At 43.8% G+C, this 23,405-nt stretch overlaps 1 protein-coding gene and 1 long non-coding RNA gene across 3 annotated transcripts in view; one reads left to right on the top strand and one right to left on the bottom strand.

Annotated features, from left to right (window-relative positions):
• TRPC5 (transient receptor potential cation channel subfamily C member 5) overlaps positions 1-23,405 on the top strand; it is a 92,073-nt gene that overhangs the window by 53,753 nt on the left and 14,915 nt on the right. Inside the window, exons 4-7 of the mRNA XM_061361855.1 lie at positions 6,372-6,708; positions 9,723-9,862; positions 13,595-13,917; positions 18,408-18,603. Of these exons, the coding sequence (XP_061217839.1) occupies positions 6,372-6,708; positions 9,723-9,862; positions 13,595-13,917; positions 18,408-18,603 (996 nt within the window). The remainder of the gene's footprint in view (positions 1-6,371; positions 6,709-9,722; positions 9,863-13,594; positions 13,918-18,407; positions 18,604-23,405) is intronic.
• The window catches only part of LOC133216828 (uncharacterized), a 43,044-nt gene that overhangs the window by 17,107 nt on the left and 2,532 nt on the right, over positions 1-23,405 (bottom strand). Inside the window, exons 2-4 of one of the 2 annotated variants that reach the window (XR_009726724.1) lie at positions 19,459-19,557; positions 14,360-14,518; positions 6,594-6,704 (exon numbers count right to left, since the gene is read on the bottom strand). This is a non-coding gene — a long non-coding RNA (uncharacterized LOC133216828). The remainder of the gene's footprint in view (positions 1-6,593; positions 6,705-14,359; positions 14,519-19,458; positions 19,558-23,405) is intronic. The other variant, XR_009726725.1, reaches the window with a different exon arrangement.

The following is a 23,405-nucleotide window of genomic DNA, read 5'->3' on the forward strand; positions in this document are numbered from 1 at the left end:
GCAGGGCTGCTCTGAATCTCTTCTCTGCCCAGCCTGTAGCTGTGTGTGGGATTGCTCCGACCAAGGTGTAGGACCTTGCACCTGGCATGGTTATACCTGCTCTTAAATCCTGCTGCACAGCCATAAATCAAACCTATAGCTGCACACATTTAAGCTCTCTGAGTAGAAATGAATTTAATTTCAGGCTCAAATACTTTATTGCTTCTTCCATGCATACCCACGATTTGCCTGGGTGCCTTTGTCGTAGACTATGTGGGACTTAAATATTTAAGCCAATCCAGCATGATCTTGTGAAAACTCTCTGGTTTTAGAGGTTATTCTGGTTTTTAGAGGTTATTTGGTCTTCCTTTTTGTCAGTATTCACATCACTGGTGAATTTCCAATTGCAAGTGCTTAAGCTGAGTTCATATCTGCTACCATCAAGAGATGTGTTATGGATAGAAGACCTTTAGTTAAGATTCATGTGTCATCATCACTTAAAATATTTTGGGAACAGATTAGACAAAATTCTGTATAATTTGAGGCCATATGTTCATTCGTGGAGGATCTGGAGTTTGTTTTATTCACCAGCAAAGGGACTGAGTAATTTGGGTAGCACCTGGTTTTCTTGAAGGACTCTTTCAGCTTAGCTAGTGATCTTGTTAATGGCAGGAATGACTGCCATTTGGATTTGCACCATTAGTTGTAACAGGCATCTGAGTAGCAGCTGGGTGTCTGATAGCATATTCATCCTATATTTTCCTGAGGAAAAACTACCATCTCTTGGAAGTGGCTGATGAGGGTGTTGGGTTATAGTTACTTTTCCCAACCTCCACCACCACACCTCCAACTTCGTTTCCTTCCTTCCTTCTTTTCCTGTTGCAGAAGTAACAGGATGAACATCCATTAGGTGCTTACCCTCTGCAGCTCCCACTTCAGCAGCAGAATGCAGATAGCTTTGCAGTTATTAACAAGGTTGAACTTTAAAAAGAAATGTGCTACAAAAGAGGATTTTCTTATTCATCTCACTGTTTGCAACCCTGCAAGCTTGAGGAGGCTGGTATTTCTTATGTAGAATAGCTGGTCTCATAGGGCTTACTGACTCTCTGCAGCACACATCAAATTAGGCCACAGATACTTTCTGTCTTGGGCTAATTTAGAAACATAGCTCTTTGAGTATTGCCCACTGGAATATCCTTTAAGAGCCATCAAACTGATGTAATAACCACAATTCCCTTTTTCCTCAGAAGGTCCTGTCCTTGATAGGAAATGGAGGCAGAGTGCTTTGTCTCTTGCACTGGATGTTGTGCTACTTGGATCGTAACAGGAGCGTCTGCAGGATTTGGGAGTGCAAGGAGAACATGGATTTTAGAAGTTCATTTCTTTGCATGCCATTTCATGTTTCTGAAGTCAGATCACTTCATTGCACACTGTGGTCAGGTACCTGTTAAGGTTGTGCCAAGTGTTACAGCATGTTTTGGGCAGTTGGACACTGTGTACTAAGCTTTGTGGATTAATACATTAAGGTTTGGCACTGATGGATAAACCCAAGCCTGGGGTAGGAATGACAGCAAGGAGTTTCCCCAGTTCATGGGAGGAAAGAAATCCTTGCCAACTGATTATGTGTTCTCCCCAGTCACCTGCAGTTGTATTGGTGGGGGGTGGCAGATCCTTCTGTTCATGTCTCCCTGTTCACAAACTGGGATGGATGGGGGCATAGACCTGCTACTCCCAGCCCTGCCTCACCATGCTGTGCTTGCCAGCAATGACATTTCTCCTTTTCATGATAGAACTGGATTCACAGAAATCACATGCTTTACGGATGTAGCTAGAATATATACTTATGCTACTACATCAGACACTGCAGTTGCCCCGTTGTCACACAGACTGCAAAATGTAGCTTGGTTCACGTGCAAGCTCCCGCTCCAAGGCCAAAATGGCTTTAATTGTAGAAGGCAGCAGCATATAATATACCCCCAAACACATAACCTTGGAGGTATGTTTTAGGTGCTGTGGGATTCAGTGCTGCGAGTGAGACCTAACCTATTGAAATGAGTGTCAGACAGGGGAACTAAAGTTAATTTCATGGCTCCCATGCCACATTTGCCTCTCAGTGGTAACCTCACTGGGAGCTGATGTAGCTGACTGATAGAAGAACTCTGTCCTGCTTATTAACACAGGGCTCTGCAGTTACAAATTAGTGCTTATTCATCTATGAAGAGCATTTGCTATCACCATCCGCAGCAAGAGTAGAGAAGAGAGCTCCACCAAACTCCAAAGAGAAGAGCCTGTTGGCAGCCTTCATGATAATCAGAATAAATGCAGAGAAATATTGTGCTCAGCCCCTGTGATGTCTATCAGGGAGCTATTTCAGTTGCTCCCTGAGGCATTCACATCTCAGCCCATCTGTGTCTGATCCTAAATTACTTATGGCTGTGAGAGATAAGGGATTTCCCCATAGATAAGGGGAGGGGGGGGTGGAACATAATTTCTGTGTTTGATATTTATATTAATGGCACAGCATGCAGAAAGCATTTAATTCCCAAGAAGTAGAAAGTAGGTGACATAAAAATATCGGTGAAGATTAGATAGGAAGAAAAAGACACTCCATCCAGCAGCTGCTGCTTTCCCTTGAAAATGGTCCCCTTGGTAGAGGATCAGGTGACAATGAGTTTGATGAGCATTGAAAATGAAATTCTCTAATAGCACAATCCAGCTGCAAGCCAAAAGTCACACAAAGACCCTGGCAAGACCGAAGGAAGAAAGAGGGAACATAACAGACTTTGTATTGCAGTAGCCTCTACCCTCAAAGTGCTTCCCAACCATGACTGAAGTTGCTGACATCACTTCTTGGAAAGGCAGAGATACTTATGCCCATTTTCAGAAGCCAGGAGACTGAACAGTGACACAGTGGCGTTGTCCTCACAAGAGGTACTCTGGGTTGCCTCTTGTCTCCTAGTCATTAAGTGAATTGTAGCTTCAGCTGGGACAGGTTCTGCTCAGCAGATAAAGGAGGAGCTTGCCCTTTGGATTGCCTCCCCCAGAAATGCATCTACAGGCTTTGTCTAAGGGTAGGGACAATCCTGGACAATGTTACGCCAGCACTACCCCAGGATTCATAGCATTGAATGTTTAGTTCATACCTTAGCTGAACTGAGTATAAGTGCCACCTTTTGGAAGCATTTCTTTTCATTAATGCAGCTGTCAGAACATTCTCCATCACATCTGTGGATGATGTCTTGTGCTGCCACTTGCAATAGGGACTGGAGGCTCTGATAATGCCGCAGTCCTTGGAAAAAATCTGTGACACCATCTTGTTATGTACTGCAGAAACACACTGTTTGCAAGTTGTATGCTCGTGTTCTTACACAAATAGAGAGCTTCTGGCACAGCACATCTGCCTCTCATTCTGCACCATCTACAAAACAGGGACAATACACAGGTTTTTAAATCATCACGAACTCTCCTTTTCACTGTGCAGAAACTTTAACTGATACCAAATCCTGTCACATGTGGTATGTTCAAGTGAGATGGTACAGGGCTGTGATATACACATGCTCTATTTCTACCTATGGCAAAGGAAAAGCTTTGCAAAAAAAGTGAAAAAACCTATTTGAGACTCGGGCTGAAATTGAACTTGGAAAGTGCTCACGAAAGGCCTTGGCATAAGCAGTGCTGGAGAAGTCAATTTGCTTTCCCAGATCTTAGTCCTGTTTACAAAGCAGAAATGAGATTGTTTCCTTAACTTTATGAAGAAATTAGAGATTGTGGAATGATAACCAAAGTTCCATGATACTATTACAGTTTCGGGCTACTTCACACCTGCAAGGCCTAAAGCTGGGCTTTTTCATGGGTTCATGTTTTACATGCATTCATCTATCTGTGCACTATCAAATCTGTGATTCATATGTTGGAGTAATATGTTAGTAAAAGCCCACATTAGTAAGTGTTTAGCGTTACCTTTAATAAAGACAGCATTTGATGGTTTGTGACATTAGGGAGAGCTTCTTTCTGTGGTATGCTGAAATTTCCCTTAGGCCTTTTTCAGTGAGGTTGGGATGGGCTTGATTGGAAAATCTAATGGGTTCTATTTAATGGTTTCCATTCCCTTTTGCCAAGCTGGTCTTTAAAGCTGCACTTTCATGATGTGTGAATTTCTCTCCATTTGAAGAACTAACATCAGATACAACACAGAGAGCAGATTTTAGAAATGAGCTATTAGGCAGAGAAGAGGCGCTTTTAAGATGCTCGCAAGTTGCACAGCAACCAGGGGAACTCACAGTCATTTGATTTCTCAAATGACTCTGACTTCAACTCAGGGGAAAAACAGTTTTATTCTCCCCTCAGAGCTTTCTCTCATATGTGATGAAGAGAAAATGTGTTTACACATTTTCCCCCTTACAAAAAAAAGTTGTACCTCATTGCAGAGAAACAGCAGCATCTATTACCATGTAAATTACTGCAGAACACATCCAGGCACAGCTCCTGCTTGGGATCTTAAAAGAGAATATATAGCAGTGTAACCTTCTGTTTCTTCTGGCTTTTAGACAACCCACACTGACCATTCTGTAATCACAGATTAAACCCCAGCCAACAAAAGGACAATCTGTGCTGGATGGTTTTCGGTGTCTGTAGAATTGTTCCTTTCACCAGTTTCCCCATTCCAAGTCTCCAGACTTTTACAATAACATTTTCTGATCGTTGCAGGCTGCAGGGCTTGGTTTCTTCTGGAGTTCATCACCACATCAACTGTTGTCCAGTTTCTTCTGGAGTTCATCACCACATCAACTGTTGTCCAGTTTCTGTGTAGCTTGGTTCCAAATCACGTGCGTTTCTGATGTTGTCTCCTGATGACCTCTGGAGCAGTGCCACTTGTATGTTAGATGCATCAGTCATGTTTATTATGGTAATACCAGATAAACAACCTACTTCATAAATGCCAGATATTCCTCTTGGAGATCTTATTTTCAGTACTAACTTGGGTCAGCTCATCTATTCAAACTACCCATTCCAGAATGGTCTGATTCTGATATAAACAGCCTGATGTAGCATAGAAAATGTATTCACAAGATCTAAAAATACCTACAGAAATGAATGACTTTATGAGACTGAGCAACTTGGTTTTCCCTTTTCTTGCCCTTGGTTTAGTCTTCTATGAAAGGTGTCTTCTCCTTGGTAAATGCTGTTAGAACTATGGTGTCCAATGGAAGTGTGGTTCTTTCTGATACAGCTGTGTCCTATCAGAGATGTAGTTATACTGCTGCAGGAGTATGTTTATCAGTAACTATATCCATGCTAAGACAGTTTTTCTGGTTTCATTACAGCAAAGCCTAACAGGCATCCTCAAACAACAGTTGAGATTGCTCAGTGAGACATCTGAATTTAGTAGCTCAGAAGTGTAACTTCATTAAGATGGATTAGCAATCAAATGCGTAAGGAAAACAAAGCTGTCTTGGTCTTGCAGACATCTCTAATGAGCTATGGGAACCATGGGGCTGTCCAGGTACAATCAGGAGCATGAAGTCTGCTGGCATAGACCAGAGTTTAAATTTCCAGAGGATGTTAGGGGTTGGAGCAGTCTGAAGTAGCTGCAACCTGAGCATGTCTGGTATGGAGTCACTGGGATGCCATAAATCACCATCAGAATGCTGCTTTTTGCAGAGTGAAAGGGAACTTTCAGTGTCACTTTTGGTACTGATCAGTGATTCCTGTTTGCCTCTGCTTCACCCCTTCTGTTTTACAGCTGCTCTCCTCCGTAACAACGAGGCACGGTTACAAACGTGCTGCCCTGCTTCCCAGCACACATCACCTGCCTTCACTTCACATTACTGCATGCTGTCTCATGCCCCCCCCGGCCCACACACACATATGCTGGCCTCCTTGCACTGAGCCACGTGCTGCACCCCACACACTTCTGGAGGCATTCTCTCTCCCTCTCTCACACACTCAGAGCTTTACACCCTTTCCCTCTTGTCTCATCTTTTAGTCACTTTCTAAAGATGCTGACGCTGATTTGTTTGAGGCGGTCGAGACCTGAAACACTCTGAGAAGAAACGTGTTGGAAGAGAAACACATGGGAAGAGAAAAAGCTCGTAGTAGTTTTCGTTGTATCACTTTTGCACAAGGCTTCCTGTGTGGTGAGCGAGTGATCTACATAAGGATGCTTCAAATAGAAAAACACTCCCAGAAGAAATCTTAAACCCTATGCAGAAAAACAAGAGTGAAATCTCCCTCTTTTCTTCCCTCTGTCTCCAAAATATGCTTTTCCACTCCATAACCAGCCCTGAACTCAGTATGAGGGTCTGTGTGGGCTCTAACACATACATGAGGGGGAGTGCACGTAAAGTACCAGTCAGTAATGATCTTTCTTTGGTTTTTCTTCCTCTCCTCAGTTTGTTGCTCAGCCAAACTGCCAGCAGCTACTAGCAACACTCTGGTATGATGGCTTTCCAGGATGGAGGCGGAAACACTGGGCAGTAAAACTCTTGACCTGTGTCACCATTGGACTGCTATTTCCTGTGCTATCCGTGGCATATCTGATTGCACCGAAGAGCAGGCTGGGACTGTTCATTAAAAAGCCATTTATAAAGTTTATCTGCCACACCGGCTCTTACCTAACCTTCCTCTTCATGCTCCTGCTGGCGTCGCAGCACATCGTCAGGACTGACCTTCACATGCAGGGACCACCTCCCACCATTGTGGAATGGATGATCCTGCCCTGGGTTCTAGGTAAATCACAAACACAAACATGCCTGAGCCACAGTCTCCTGACTCGCACCCATGGCAACTGTGGGGAGACTCATTCCTGATCTCAGCATCAGCAGCATGTAAAGAGATTTGGCAGCCAGCTTCAGTAACTGCATAAAACAGCTGGGCTCCTTCTGGAACAACAGATCCTGTTGGCCTAGGGCTCTTCTGCTGTTCATATTGCCATCTGACATGCCATCAGACATGACCCTGAGTAAACCGCAGCAGACACAGCTCTCTCCTTGCTTCCCCCATGCTCTGTGTGAGGAACGGGTTAGGAATTAGCTTCTGGGTCATGCTAGTAACGAACAGTGTCACCTCTCATGCTGGCTTAGTTCTGCTGGCTGATACATGGCAGAAGGCAGTGCCCAGAGCCTGACTCTGCTTTCACCCTCTCACTGATCTGTGCCCAGAGCCAGTGCACAGGTACCAGACCTGATTCCTGGGGTCCCAGACTCCCTAAGGCAGGCAGAAAAGATAAATCTCACTCTGCCGTATACCTCTGTGCTAATAAACACCGACTAAATCAGTATCTACTGCTGTAATATAAGCACTGGAAGGAACGAGTGCTTATTACAAGGAGGTTAAACACGAGGCTCTTACTGCAGTCACAGTGGGCAACCACAGCTATGAAGAAAAGGTGCCTGTGTTCCTGAGGGCAGGATGTACAGGTGAGGTAGTGAGATGGGACAGGAGAAAGCAGATAGAGCCTCTGGGGAAGAAGAGCAGAGAAGCCAAGTTGGATGTGTTTTTTATGAGAAAGAAGTATTTGCCCTCTCAAACTGAGCTTCAACCCAAAGGCAAGCGAAAACCTGAGACCTCCATTAGAAGCCTGATCTCCCCTTTAATTAGGCTCACATCTCCTTTGATGTGCCATTAACATGTAGCACCACCATGAGCTGGGGTGTTACCAGAAGGCCTGCTCACTGGAAGTGGTTTCCATACTTTTATAGCTCTCCTCCATCCTCTGCCAATACAGCCCTGCTCAGTTCATTGCAAAACCCCAGAGAGCAGGTACCAGTGAACTGAGACTCTCTGGTAGGGGTCAGTGGCCTGGAGAGCCACACTGATGCTGGTGGAAAACAAGAAAATAAGAGTTGCAAACAAAATCCATTCCAATGGTGACCCAGGGGACTTTGCCTCTTGCATAGCTCTACCACAACTTACAAATGGTAACTCAAGGCTCGCTGTCTTATTAAACTGATTTACGGCATTGAATACATGTGTTGGTAAAACTTCAGAACAAGCTGAGGAGGTTAAACGTCTCTGTTGAGCTTAGGTGATCTCTTCACTTTATCCTTGACTTTATGGTTAAAACTGAGGGAAATGGTAAACATTTCAGCAAAATTGATTAGCTGAAGGATAATCCATTAAGAAACCTCTTTCAGAATCACCTCTTACAGCCGTCTGCTCCTCCTTTGGAGTTCCTGTGTTTTAGATAAGCAGGGATATTGTGGGACTGTTTATTGAGAAATTAGAACAGTTTCACCAGCAGAAAGGTTATGATTGAAGAAATATTTTCCACAATCAAAGGAGAGAGAGAGCAGACACACACGGCATTGCTGTAACTATAGTAACCAGCAGTGATAACTCTATAAATACAGTGCATGAGTTCTTCAACAGGCTCCTCTCTGTTGATTTATTTCATTCCATGTTTTTGTGGGCATGGAAAGATTTGGAGGCAGCTGTAATAAAACCACCTCGTTGGCCTTGACGTTGCCTGACCATTGACCTGCTGGCTGGCAGCTGAAGAGCTAAGACAGATATTTAGGTGTTTGCAGCAGTTCATTTCAACGTTATCTGCTCTTCAGATTGAGCTTTCAGGTCCCAAAGCTGGACTTGCAGGTAGCATTTCAGTGACTACTGCAGTATCCTGTGGTTAGGGATGGGTAGCAATTTGGGTAACTATGTTGGTAATGCACCTAAAGTGTATTATGTTGGTTTCTTTTTGTTTTCACATGTTTCGGGTCTTCATTCAAGGAAAATGTTGTAAACTGAGTAAAGTATTGGGGGCTCTATAGATATTCTCAGAAGCATACAGATGATGAAGGAGCCTAGCTGCCATTTGCTTCTAATGGGACTTAGGCTTTCAAAAATGCTTAAACACTTCTAAAGTAAAGGACCCGTAAGTTACTTAGAATTAGAATTGTGAGTCTAGCCGTCAGGTAAGGAACTTCAGAAGCTGGCCCTCTCCCCACCAGCTCCAAGGAGGCAGAGTGAAGGTTAGCAGGTGCCAGGAATGATCACCAGAAGGCATTTCAGAGTTGAGATGATGGGCTCTGGCCATATCCTCAGGAGCAAATACTCACCTCACAGAACCCATAGCCGTATCTGACATCAGGTGAGTCAGTACCACTGCCAGGCTGCAGTGCCTTTCTTCGTGCTGAGTCCTACCTTTTCTACAAGTGGTCCCAGTGGGCTTTTTATGCAGCAAGAAGCATCAATGCAGTGACTGAGCACAGAGAATGAATTCACTTCTTCCTTCTTTGGTGTGATATTTCTAGGTCAGGGAGGAAATGTACTGGCACACAGAAGCTGGTGCTAGTGTTGCATGTTCTGCAGAGGAAGTCAGGAAAAATCAGTGCTGTCCAACTGAGCAATGAGTTACTGATAGTTTCTGGGAGAGCAGACAATCTGTTAGAAACTATATAAAATACAGTGGCTTAAATAGTTTATTCATGTAGAACAAATTTGATCTGAGCCAATCCACTCATACTAGCTGTAATTAACATACATTTCAAGCAGTCTCCTTGTGTGTATGTCTGGAGCCCCAGATAGGAAGCCTAGGTCTTTTTCATCTCTCTCTAGACTACATTCCCCACAGAGTTGTAAAATGCTTCATGATCAGCACTATTGTACTTTGTCGAAGACAGGAGGGATGAGACATTTTTTCCAAGCTGTTAATTTAGAATTGTCTTTTATTTCACCAGGTATACACAGTGCTTTAATGGCAAATAATACCTTGTCATGTCAATGAACTCTCTTCCTTTCCACAGGTTTTATCTGGGGAGAAATCAAGGAGATGTGGGATGGTGGATTCAATGAGTATGTACACGACTGGTGGAATCTGATGGATTTTGCAATGAACTCCCTCTACCTTGCAACTATCTCCCTTAAAATTGTTGCCTACGTCAAGGTACGGTATCTTGGGAGAGATAATTTGTAACTCGCTTCTGAGAACTGTAGTGACAGGGCAGTAACTGTCCAAATCAAAGAGAAAAGCTGCTTTTTCACCTGGAAACATACCTGGAAAGCTTAGGAATTTGTTTGGAGAGTGATCATCCTTCTCATCCTGACTCTTTAATCAAGGCTGAAGTAGGTTGTTTGGGCAGTAGGTAGAAGTTTCCCCATTTGGTGTCCTTTTTGTAGCTCCTCAGTTGTCAAAGATGCGTTTTGTTTTCCGTACTGACACTGGACATCTTTCAACAATGCTAGATATAGTGAAAATGTGAATTTAAAACAGTAAAGTTAAAAGAATAGGGTTATCTGAAAGCATCTACAGCCAAGATTTATAACCTGTGAAAAGTCTACCAAGAAAAGCAGGCCTGCCAGTAGGAGGCTTCCGTCTCATACAAAAGAGTCAACTTATTCTCTTCAATATATAGTTTTAAACCATAGGCAAAGAAATGACAAAGGAGCATGCTGGAACTTTGATACTGTGTAGACGCTGCACTGTCATGTTCCATTGATGGCAAGAACGCACAGCAGAGCTCATCCTCAAAAGCACCTTCCACATTTATCAACTTCTGATGCTCCATTTAACGTATGCCCATGTTTTGAAGCCAAAGAATGGCCTGAAGCACTTTCCTTCTGTCTCTCTGTTTCAAAGACACAGACAAGGCACAAATGGTCTCCTGCAAACTTCTTTATGCAATGGCTCTGTGACTTCAGTCTGTGCAGGCTTGGCCTGGTTCTTTTCTTGGTATGAATCTGCAGTAATCTGCAGTAACAGCACTGCAGTGAGTGTAATTACACAGGTGTAAATCAAGTCATTGAAGTCTGCTCCTTGGCTGTTTATGCACTTTCCAGGTATGCTGTGCTACTGTGTTGGTTTTGCCCTGCTAGAAGAATACTACTTCCTTTAGCGCAGCTCCTAATAACCAGGATAAGCACTTCCCCAAAGTAACCTTGTTTTACCCAAGCATATGCACAGGCAGAGAGGAAATAAGGAGAAAGTGGCACAAAGCTCATAGACTCCACCATGGCAAGCAGTCTGCTGTGGGGTCTTTTTAAAAATCCAGGATACTGCATAGCACTGAGTTAGCTTTTCAAAGGGAAAAGCTTTAAGATAGCTGCTGCTCCCTGAAGAGGCAGCTCTGTAACGGCATCAAAGCAGGAAGATATTACATCTTTTTCCTCCCAAGATTCAGAACCAGGGAGGAAATTACAGACTTGAAAGGATGGCCTTTAAAGTGAGAGCAATAAAAAAAATAATGCTGGAAATGGTAAGATTCACAAACAAGTCTTAAAATGTTAACAATCTTGTTCTTTCTCACACACAAATGACTAGAAGAGATGTTCATCCATAGACTTACACAGTCACATACTGAGATTTAAGCTCATAGCCAAACCACATGTACAAAGGAGGTACAGCTTTTGTTTGTATACTCTGTAAGAACTACAGATACTTACAGGCTGACTACAAAGACCTATATGCCAGTACACAAAAGGAATGTATCTGTCTCTGAGTACAGATCAGACCCTCTTGGGTTAAACCTCGCTGATCTAAGGTCTGTTCCAGTGTCAGGCAATTCTGAGAGGTGCATAAAATCTCCTATAGGAGTAGTTCTGAACCAGCGTGCCCACAGAAGTTCCCTTCCAAGTGACCTATGTCACTTAGAGGCTGCAGTACGCTCTGAAACATGAGGATATATAACACTGATAATGGCTTCAAAACCTTTTGCAACATGATTTGTAAAGGTTTTTGTTATTTATAGAACAGCCCCGAGCTGGAAAAGGCTGGGATATATGCCAATATACCATATTCTAACACTTCTTAGAACTTCAGAGGATTACATGGACACTTAGATTTCTGCCAAATATCAGAAAAATAAATTGCAAACTGACACTAATGTTTTCCATCCTTGTTTTTACATGGAGACTTTTTCTTGTCTCGATTTGACTGGTTCCAAGACCTGACCCTAATATTGTCCAATACCACTGAAATCTTCAGGCTAATTATAGGGTAAAAATACATTCTTAATCAGTTTTCCTTTTTTTGCATTGAATTATCATGTCATGAGGAAGGGTAAATGTGACTGCCTGGTGTAACTTACTTGTACTATTCTGAATACATCTCTGCTCTGTTTCATTTTGTGATGCCTAACCCAACCAGTTCCAGCCTTCCCAGACACCCAGCTTCATTAGATACCTCTGAAATCTTCTGTCTGTGATGGCTAGGTTGCTCTGAAGAGTCTACTGATTACCAAGCAGGGATATATCATCAGGGCCAATATATGACCCTAACAAGTTGCTTTAATAATATAGGTGAGATGAAGATGACCTTTTCACATACCTTTACATGCAGTCTATGCTAAGCCCTAGCAGAGGGTCCCTGGGCTGCTGTGTCCAGGCAGCATGCAGAAGAGAATTGCAAACAACTATACAAATCTGCTTTCTGTGCAGGGGAGACTTTCCAATCCCAACCACCCACCCCAGTGCTGGATACTGGCAAAAAGTTAACATGTCTGCCTGTTTATAAGCATTTTAAGACCCATCTTCAAATCAAGTTAACAGGCGCGGGTCATGATGTTCATGTAATAAAGAGCAGTTTGGAAATGTCAGAAGCAATCAGAGGTCATGCTGCAATGCCTTTGTATCATGCCTCAGCTCTGCCGTACAGAGGAATTGTTTGAAATACCAACTTGCTTTTAGCTGTGTCCTTGAAAGAAAATTGTGAGCTCACATGTTGGACCTTCAGATTTAAATAGAAAAGTCTCCTAAATTCATCTGTCTCTGATGCCTCTTCCTTTTAAGAGACACAAAAATTATTTTAGGAGTCCTAAACACACTGGCTGCACTGTTAGCTATATATTCCAAGTACATTTTTGCCTTTTATACATGGGAAATGAGCAGAGACAAATGTTAAAAGGACAGTTATTCTTGACATTAAAATGTCTTTGACTCCATTCTGTTGTGCCAGCGTAGTTAAGCCAGAGTAGTTAACATTTATACAACCAGCTCGTTCATGTAACCTATTTGCATCTGGCTGCTCTTTGCTCAGAAAATGCTTCTGCTTTTACAGTTGCATTACAAACCAAGTTAATGTTATAATTGATGCACTCAAATGTATCCAGTGCTTCAGCTGTAATTAGGACCTGTGCTTTAGCAACTCTCCTAAAATTGCCATGGCAAATTAACTAATAAGAAAATTAATTTGAAGAAAGTGTTTTGTTTCTGGGCTGTTGGCAGGGTTTTGAGATTACCAGGGAAGGAAAGCATCCATTTCTTAGGCTCACCAGTTCATTGCTTCCCTTCTGCCCTCCTCCATCCCCTGGATTCTTCCAGGAACGTGCAGTGTTCTCAATGTGCAATCATTTTTAGGAGCAAAAGGAAAGAAAAGGTAATGGGGAATTTCTGACCTGAGCCTGCTGAAGGGCAAGCTGAACTCTTTAAGCATTGAAACAGATTGTGTACGAGCCCGTGGACCTGAGGAACCTGAGAACAGTGAACTCAGAATTCAGAAGCCTTGTTTTCCAAGTTTAGGCTAAGAACAGCCAATGTTCCAGAAACCTCTAACAAGTCTAAAACTAATTCTCGTGTCACCAGTACCTGGGTAGCGTTTACATGTATTAGCAGATGTGTCTTTTTACGTTATCTGAGAGCAGTTACAACATAATTAACTTTTATACCCTTGTTATTTTTTCAGTATAACGGTTCTCGTCCAAGGGAGGAGTGGGAGATGTGGCACCCGACTCTCATTGCAGAAGCCCTCTTTGCAATATCCAACATCTTAAGTTCCTTGCGTCTCATATCCCTGTTTACAGCAAATTCACACCTGGGACCCTTGCAGATTTCTCTGGGACGCATGCTGCTAGACATCCTTAAGTTCCTTTTTATCTACTGCCTGGTGCTTCTGGCCTTTGCCAATGGACTGAACCAGCTTTACTTTTACTATGAGACCAGTGCCTCGGAGGAGCCCAACAACTGCAAGGGGATCCGATGTGAGAAACAGAACAATGCCTTCTCCACGTAAGATGTCCTTTCCTTTCTGTTCATAAGGTTGACTTCTGCTGTCCCCTGTGTTACCTGCCTTTGCCTGTTGTCTTGTGGCTGCACTGACAGTGCCCTTATTTATTCATTTTCAAGCACCAGGTGAGCTGGTTGATGCTGCAGGAAAGGTGTGAGGTAACTGGGGCACACATTCTGCTGAGCTTTGCTGTCAGAAAGACTCTTACTTACGTCTGCAGTCCTTTAAGTTCTGGATGAAGCTGTCACCCTACATGATCCTGAAACTTACGTTTTATTATGGCTGTGTTCAATCCCGGTGTATTTCAGAAAGCAATGATACTTTTGCCGTAATAATTGTAAAGAAGGAAAGAAGGAGAAGCTAAACAAAATGTAGCAACAAGGGATAAACGTAAGAGAAAAGATATTAATAAGTAATGTGATACAGCAGAAACATCAGTCTCACCCAGGCCTTTTTTATGCCCACATGATGACGTTGCAGGCTCCTCTGATTTCCTTGCAGTGCGGTGAGACTAAAATCCCAGCAAAACCCTTTTTTTGCTGGAAATGCTGGTGCTTTACTGAGATGTTGGCATGGAAATTGCTGTGGTGACAGCTGGCAGGGCTGAAAGAGATAGCACATGCTGAAAAATAACGTGAATTGTCTTTCTGATGTATTTGTTTTAATTACTAATAGTGCAAATAATTATAATAATCAGCCCCTGTGCCTTTGTTCTTGCTGCTTGCACAGTACTTAAAACACAATGGGGAGAGAAATAAATAAAGCACGGTCTAGAAAAAGGCCTACGCCCTGCAAACAAGCAAACCAGAACTGTTGTCCACCACGCTATGCTAAATGAAGTGAAACTTGTCATAACGCCCAATAATTCTCCACCCTTCCTCAGCTGAAGGCTTGAGGTTAAGAAAGGATTTGTGACATATTTGCACTGTTATCAAAAGCAGATGATGGCTGAGGCCACAGGATGAGGCGGAGAGAGGAAAGGCTCCAGCACTGCCCTGTGGGCTCTGTGCTTTAAAAAAGCAGGGATTGTCACAGGATAGAGCCCAGCTTTACAAGAGCATCCTGACTCGATAGACCAGGCACGCTGCTGGTTTCCACTGCAGAGCAGGAGCGCCACAGGCTTGATTAATTTTCTCGTGAAGCCCCCCTCTATCAGGAAGGAGTGAATGGAACTGCACTGTGCTAATGAAAAGCAGAATTAAAGACTTCAGTCTGTTTTGTATGTTAATTGCTTCCCATGCCCCAGAAATGTGTTGTGCTGCCCTTGCAAAGGAATTAAGTAACAAATCCTATTCCTTGACCTGCGTCCATACTGAGGCAGCAGCCAGAGGGAGAAACCTTTGGCGAGCACAGTGGTTGTTAAATGGCAACTTCTAGCACAGGAAGGGGCAAACCCACCAAGTTCAGAACCAGGGCCTGCCTTCCCCTGGAGCTAGGGTGAGCAGATGTGCTTAGTTCTGCATTCTAGTTTGGGCCTGTCTCCGTTGCAAACCGGTTGTTTTACGAAATTCACTGCCAGCAGGTTAGGGGAGAAAACAACAGCAGGATCTGACTGAAGAAAAAGAGCCTTGAGTCAGTGGGGAAAAGAAAAAGCTCTTCAAGCCTGTAAGAAGGTGTAATATCTTGGGAAGTGGCAATGATACAGCACCGCTCGACAGAAAGCGTGCAGATCAGCTTAAACACAGACCACAGTTTCTCCCACCCTAGCATTCAGTTTAAACCCCCTGCCAAGGAGAATGTAGCACAGAAAGGAAATTGAGGGGGCTCAGCCTTTATGGCAGAGGCTTGTGTAAAACAAAATCGCAGTGGGAAGGGATCCATTAGGACCAAGATCTGCTGGCAGGGGACAGAATGCTCCGCAGTTACTTTTTGTTTGAGACTTGCTTAAGAAATGTATTTAACATGTTCTTAAAAGTTTAAATAGTCGTTATTAACACCCCCAGGACAAGCTGACACTTGGCCCCTGAGCAGATGCACAGCATGGGGGACTGGCTAAGAACAAGCAACCTGCAGAACGGAGCATTGTATTGTTGGGCTGGAGTGAGTTCAAGTCAGAGCTGGTGGTACCTCAGGTTTGCTCATAGTTCGTCCCTCATGAAAGAATAAATGTAAAAAGCTTTCAATCAGTACCCTTTGATTCCTGCCAGCATTTCTAGGCGCTCCCACAATGAGACCTAATTTCCTAAGGGGAGGAAAAGCAAGACGGCACTCGTGTTTGTACAGCTTGTTTAAAATGTGACACCTATTTACTGCTGCATTATTTCCTATTAGTCCCAAAGGATGGGTTTAATATTTTCTTGGTGAGGAAATTTTCTGCATTGCAAACACAGATCATGGGAAAGCAATATTCCTTTGTGACAGCAATGAGGTGAAGTCATGAATAATTTAAGGTTTTGTGCTTCAGCCTCACCTTGGAAAGCTTGGGCAATTTGAAATTGTGTGCATCGCTGTGATTCTCGCAGCTGGAGGAGGGAGAAGAGAGAGAGGAAGAGGAGGAAGGGATGGAGGCAGTCACACCTCACTGCCTGCTCTCCTTCTCACTGGAGGGACACGCTGATGTCCAGGGCCGTTTCCCCAGGGGCTGCAGGAGGATTCCTGCAGCAGAGGAGCCATTGCTCTCTGTGCAGAGACGGTGGTGCTTTGGGATTTATCCGGTTTGCTTCAGATCCAGGATGTACTGTACTCATCAAGAGGGGGTGTCTGTCGATCGCAGTTAACAAAATTCCCTTTCTAAAGCTGCTTCTCCCAAGTAGGGTGCTTCTTGGGTGGCATGGTTCAGTGTGAGGTGTCCCTGCCTATGGCAGGGGGCTTGGAACTGGATGATCTTAAGATCCCTTCCAACCTTAACTATTCTATGATTCTGTGAGTAGTGTGAGCCCCACCTGAAACAACTACTGTGGTTCTGACCTGGCGTTAAACACTGAGGAGAGAGCAACTAAGCCTTTCGTCTCTGCAGAGGTGCAGAAACCAGTTGCTGGCTTTTTCGTGTCCACATGTAAACATATTCGCCTTAGTCTGGGCCCAAATTATACTCCTGGTTAGTAGTGTGAATTCAGAGCAGTGCACTGATCTCTGGTTTCAGTTTCATGACAGGAACCTCCGTCTCCCCTGAGCCTACAGCCTAATCAGTACTGCTAATAGTTAAAAGATAGCTGGCACTCCCCTGTTTTTAGCAGGGGAATGTTTAGCATTCTTATTTTACCATCTCACTTACTTCATAAAGCTAACAAGCAGCCTGACTTTTGGGAGAAAGGGTTTCTGCTTTAAAGAGTCTTTATAAACTTGGCCAGTGAAAAACATAAGATATGTCCACAAAATACAAAGAAACGAAATCCCCATATGAAGCAAGGGGGTTACATGTGGAGCAGATGCCTGGAGAAGGCTGGGGTACAGATTCCTGGCATGTCAAGCAACATATCTGAATTGTTTGTATTGATTTTTCTAGTAGTAGCTTTTGAAAATACCTACTGACCTCAGGCCAAAATGGAAACTCTTAAACAGGAATATAAATGTCATTTTTTGATTATATAAATGCCATATTCTGGAAAGCCAGAACAAAGATGCCCAAATAGAGCAATTATTTAGATTGCTGATTATGTATTTGACGTGACTGCGAAAGGTCACTTGTCTCTAGCTGAAGCAAATAGAGACCTGCAATGATCTCATCAGCTGTAAAGCACAGTGAGGTCAGGTCTAGTTCATCTATGGAAGGAAGACTTCAAAAGAAGAAAAACCTCTTGAGCTGAATTAAAGTGATGACTCTCATCTGAGTCATTTCTGATCAGTCATTACTGATCAATTCTTGCAGTGCTGTTGCGGGCACTGCGCTGCAGTGGTGGGAGCAGAGACCAGCATTTTTGGCCTCATGCACTGCGAACTGACAGGGTCTTAGCACACTGGCCTGGCTCACTTGCAGCCAAAGCAATGGCAAGCTCTCAGCCTGTATTAGAGCAAAAGGTGCAAGTCAGTGTGATTTCTCCCATCTCCTGCCTCGCGGTGCAGTGTTGTTGTGCACTGTTTAACTACTACGGTCATGCTGTACTTGGGGGTGGGTTCCCTGAACACTGAGTCTGCAGATGTGTTAATGATGCAGGCACTGATTAAACAGGAGAGTCTGTGTCTATAGCTAACAGCAGTATCACAGCACAGCAATTCTAATTAGAGGGAATATATCGTGGCTGTTCTTTCCATGTGTGTGGAGTGCAAAAAGACTTTGGGCTCCTTCTGGGCAGTTATGCTCACTGCATCTCACAAGGATACAGACAGGGTTCTTGGACAGGTAGCAAATGTCGATGTGACACAGCTCTCACATGCATTGGCCAGTGGGTCACTGTGGCTGGAGTGAGGGCTGTTCCCAGGGAGAATAAATGCGCAGCCACTTTGGAGCGCCTCAGGCTTCTGATGCCTAATGTGTTCTCCAGCACCTGAACCAGGCATTGTTTTCCATTCCCCAGAGCCAGGCAGCCAAGTAAAAACCTGTTTTTATTTGCAGACTCTTCGAGACCCTCCAGTCGCTCTTCTGGTCTGTGTTTGGTCTGCTCAATCTCTATGTCACCAACGTGAAAGCCAGGCATGAGTTCACAGAGTTTGTTGGGGCCACTATGTTCGGGACCTACAACGTCATCTCCCTCGTTGTGCTGCTGAACATGCTCATAGCCATGATGAACAACTCCTACCAGCTCATTGCTGTAAGTTATCTCATTCTCTCTCTCTCTTGGCTTTTATTTTTCTTCCATGTGCCTCATCTGTTTGGCTTACAGCAAATGCGTATCCTCTGGGATGCTGGAGGCTGCTGGCCCCTGTTTTTGACAGCAGACAGTTGGGATTTCTACTCACTAGCCTAAAATCGTGCTTGCAGAGGAGGTTTTGCTCAGTTTGTAATGCTACCTCGGTGGAAAAGGCTTATCAGCTGTGATCTGCCCTTGTCACCTCACTGGTCACCTTGGCATGAGCAGCTGATTTACTTGATAGCAGAGAGGGTATCTAAAGGGAAGCCTTCCCACTGCTTCTTGATGTTTGGCTTTAACTTGGGGTGCTGTTTTGTTTCCCTCTCTCCTATTACTGTTCTCTCGTTTGAGAATGTGTCAGAAGCCCAGTTCTGTAATTTCTTACTCCACAGTCTTCCCACTGAAATTAAATCATTCCCATCTGTAACACCAGCCAGCCTCCTGGCAGCTGACACTCTAGACCCATAATCTCTGAGCCACCTGAGTGCAGGATGGATCTGAGCTGCCAGTTGGCTGTAGAGCCAGTTTCAGACTTCATCTTCATTTGAATGTTCAGAACTGGTCTCTACTGTAATCTCATTCTGTGTACCTAAAAGCCAATCTGTATGTTGATGATTAAATTTGTCAACAGATTGAAAACTGCAGCCGTGTGGCCCTGCATTTTAAGGCTGTTCAGGTAAATTGAACAGACAGTATGGAAGGAAGTTAAATCTTGTGTGCACAGTACTTAAGGTAAATCAATGGGCACTTACTTTCCAGTGCTGACACCTAACATGATAGGTTTAGAGCTAGTGAGATGATGAAGTGTTACATCACCTGTGAACAGAAACAGGAGTTGGGAAAGCCATTTGTCTCCTCAGCTGCTCACTCAGTACAGACGCCATGGAAACTTCCTTCTCTGCTCTTGGGTTTACTCTAGAACATGAAACAGAGGAAAAACAGAACCAGCACCAGCTCTCCTACTGTTTTCATTCCCAACTTCCTGGTCAAATCTCTGGGGACATGTATGGGTGAGCTCCTTTGCTGGCTAAAGCACACAGAGAGTATTGAGTTGTCTGATGGAGCAGGTTCCACAACTGCTGTTTCGAGTGGCTTATAAATTTAGTTACCTGGCCACAGTGAGCACAGACCCAGTCAAACCGGTGATACTTCTGGACACCTGATCTTTATCACCTTAAAAAGTATGAGAAAAACTGGACCATTGACCTTCCAAACAAGCAGAAAGGCAGCTTATCACAAAGCATCAGGGAGCTGTATCAGTCTTTCAGTGCTTTAAGTGCTTTCTCTTTGTTCAGTGCTACTCCTCACATTCCAGGGAGACTGGAATGAGGGGCAGGAAACAAAGATACTCTCCTTGGCCTTTTTCTCCCATTCCCCTTCCTTTATTGTCATCAAATAGGCTTGTCACTGACACAAAGCCCAAACCTAAGACTGGCATAAGAATTGCAGTATTTTCTATTCACTGGGACACAAACCACTCATCATTCTTTTCCCTGAGTAATGTGAGTGGTTCGGTGACACATTACAGACCATCCCACATGACTGCAGAGACCCATCATAACAATTAACTGAAGTGAATGGTCCAGAGCAGCACTTGTGTTAATGTTTTTGGAGCAGTTGGGAACAGTAAATTGCTACATCAGAAGGTATTGTTTGTGAGAGGCCTGACGGTTAAGGACTGAGCTCACCAGATAAACCTGGCCATAGCATCCAATTCAGCGAGCAGCATGAGTCCTTACTCAGGGGAAGGATAGTGGAAATGCTACAGGATATTCTTTGTCACTTAAGCTCTCGTATTGCAGTGGCTGCTGAGAGCAGTGACATTGCTTGGGAAGGCAAGAGCAGTCACTTCCAGCCCCTTCTCATGCAGCTTGGTGTTTGAAGCTAATAGTTCTGCATGCTCACAGCATTCTCTTGGGGACAAGTTTTCCTCCTGTGACAAGCATCAAGTAATCTCTTCCCTGAAGAAAACAACTCATTAATAGATGTTGAGCTTTACAACTGTGGGTCACTTTTTAACCTCCTGTAATCAGCTCTACCTCTTTCTGAATCACAGTAGACTGGTTGCTAGACTGGGCATTTCTTCCTCCTGGTATTTAAATTACATTGAATATACATGGAATGACAGTATTCCAGGGAAAGAGGAGGGAAAGGACCCTTGGGGTGGGGTGGAGGTCTTCTCAAATACCTCAGTAGGAAACCTTGTGCCATGCGCAGGGCTCTGCAGAGAAATGAGTTAGACACCAGGGATGAGAGTGCATCTCTGCTGTTGATTTCCCTGCAATGGAGTGATCAGGACACCTTAATTAATTCCACTTGCTAATGAGCCAGTGGCACTGCTGCAATGCAAACAGTCTTTCTCCCCTCCTTTTTTTCCAGGGACAAATACATTAATGCATTTGTAGCAGTTACTCCTCAAGTTAGCATCTCTCCATTGTCTCCTATATATACACTAATTCTGCTGTGTATTTCTTCCCTCTTCGTTGTGTCTCAGCAGTGTGGGGCTTAGGGCTTAGTAGTTAATTAAGTGCTGTAGGTACACACCGTGAAACCACAGCGTTTCTGTGGAAGGCAGAGCAAGGCAAGCAAAGAGTAAAACCTCCACACAGCTCTGAGTGATTCCTCACTCACAGGAGGAAGAATTTGCCTGCCATAATTTTGTTGGGTTTTCTTCACTAAGCCGTTTCAGCCTTCAATAAACACATTTTTCTGGGGGTACCCCGAGGCAGTTTCAATATTGATTTCTTTACGTGCAGCCCATTTCTCTCTTTTGCCAAACTGGTTCCAGCAGGCACAATCTTTCACTGCCAAAGCAAACAAAATCCAAACGCACACCAGCATTTCCATACACTTTGCACCGCGTCTGTACTCGAGGATCAGAATGTTCTATGCAAGCAGCACACAGTGCGACTGGGTGTGATGCATGGCCGGGTCCTCATCTCAGTACCTTCCAGACGTGACAGACATACCGTCACCCGATTAATAGCAGAGGAATACGTCATGATGGCAAGAGGAAGGACAATGGAGCTTATCTGAGAGTAGCCAGGTGACTCCATCATTCCTAAGTGGCAGAAAGTAGCAGAGTGGGTAATGAGGACACTTCATCTGATAGTCTGCTTCTCATAGGAATGCCACTTGCCTGTTAATAGCTACACAATCCTCTGCCAGTTTGTAATCTCTTCAAAGTAATGTGGCAGTGGGTGTTACGGGGGGTCCAAGGGTACATTTTGAAGGGAATTAGCAATCTACACACATTTTCTGAAAGCATGTTCCTTATGGACATCTGTGATGCTCTGGGAAGTCATGCAGGAATTAGTCACTGGAACTGTACCAACAGTTCTGACTCTGCAGCTGCAGGAGCAATGGGAAGCAAGATCGACTGAAGAACAGCAACTAAGACCCATCTGCAGGAGGGAAACCATAGGGCTGTGAACTCCTAATCTGAGTTCCAGGTGAGTTAGAGAGATAAGTGGCACACACCAGCCCTGCAGCATGAGGCATCCCACTGACATATTAAGCAGAGATTTAAGCATCTCGAATGGAGCTTTCAGGTGTTTTAGGAATGTCCAACAATGCTTAATACCTCAGGGATAGCAAAATAGGCCTGAGAAAAAAGGCCTGCATGTGAAAATGAAGGTGTTACAGCTTCAAGTGTGCAACACACAGTGTATGTGTGATGTTGGAATGACTTCACTCTAGCAGTAGGTATTAAGTTATGAAATCTGGTTTGTATTTTGTATCCTCCTGTTGGTTTGCATGTCTGTTATTTCAAGCTGATTCATGTCAGACAGCTGTGACTGCAAAAGACAGTATATATATTATATATAGTATACATATATATACTCTGGGAGTGTATGACCAAGCTGAGACACAGTTGCCAGTGTTAAGACTGGAGAAATTAGGGCCTTGGACACCAAACTAGGAGTGCAGTTTTAAATGATGGCATGACATAGATCGGATTAGTACATATTGTGAAGGGCAGGAATGAAAACGGTAAATACTTGGCATAGCAAAACAAAACCAGTGCAGTAAACAGAACCAGTTGGTATGTGCAGCTAAAAATAAGTGATCGCTTTCAGGACACTGAGTGTAGGGATATTGTACATGGGATTTTGCATAGTAGAGAACTTAAAATGAAAGCACAACAGAATATAAAGTCTTTTCAGCTCCCTGTTCCGTTGTTTCGAAGATAACGTTGGATTTCCCCCAGGCAGTAGTATTGAACTTCCCTTCATCTACAAAGAACAAGAATTCCTCCAGTTTTCTGCACCAGTTGAGCTGCCTCAGCAATTGGTCCCCAGTCTAATTCACAACAGCAGCAGAAATTGTTTTCCCCACTGTGATCTATGACCCTTAGGACTGTCAAAAAAATGCTGTACCTCCTCTGCTTGCGTGGCCTGCGCAGTTATTACTTGGTGGCTTTGCCAAGGAAGAACCTTATGAATCCATAAACTTAGTTCAAGATTCACAGCCCGACAGGGTTTGGGGTGGTAGATTGTTCCCCTATAGAGGAAAGGCCAGCTCCAAAGCCTGGACTCAAATCAAAGCTATTACAAAGCACCAGGAAGGTGTTCATCTCACAAGCCCTCAGAACCATTCATTTGAGTTTCTTAGGAGAAATTGAGATGTATTTGGTTTTTAACTCTGTCATACAGCAGGAAATGAAGTTACGCTCTCATTACACTCCTGTTGCCAGTATGAGCTGGGATTAATGTCTCCTGAAGTTTTTTATGATGTAGCAAAACAACTAGGCTCTGGAAAGG

The sequence above is a fragment of the Neopsephotus bourkii genome, unplaced genomic scaffold (genome assembly GCF_033783945.1).
Source record: "Neopsephotus bourkii isolate Nb327-2 ecotype Australia unplaced genomic scaffold, CSIRO-AGI_Nbou_v1 NB_1067, whole genome shotgun sequence".
Classification (NCBI taxonomy): domain Eukaryota; kingdom Metazoa; phylum Chordata; class Aves; order Psittaciformes; family Psittacidae; genus Neopsephotus; species Neopsephotus bourkii.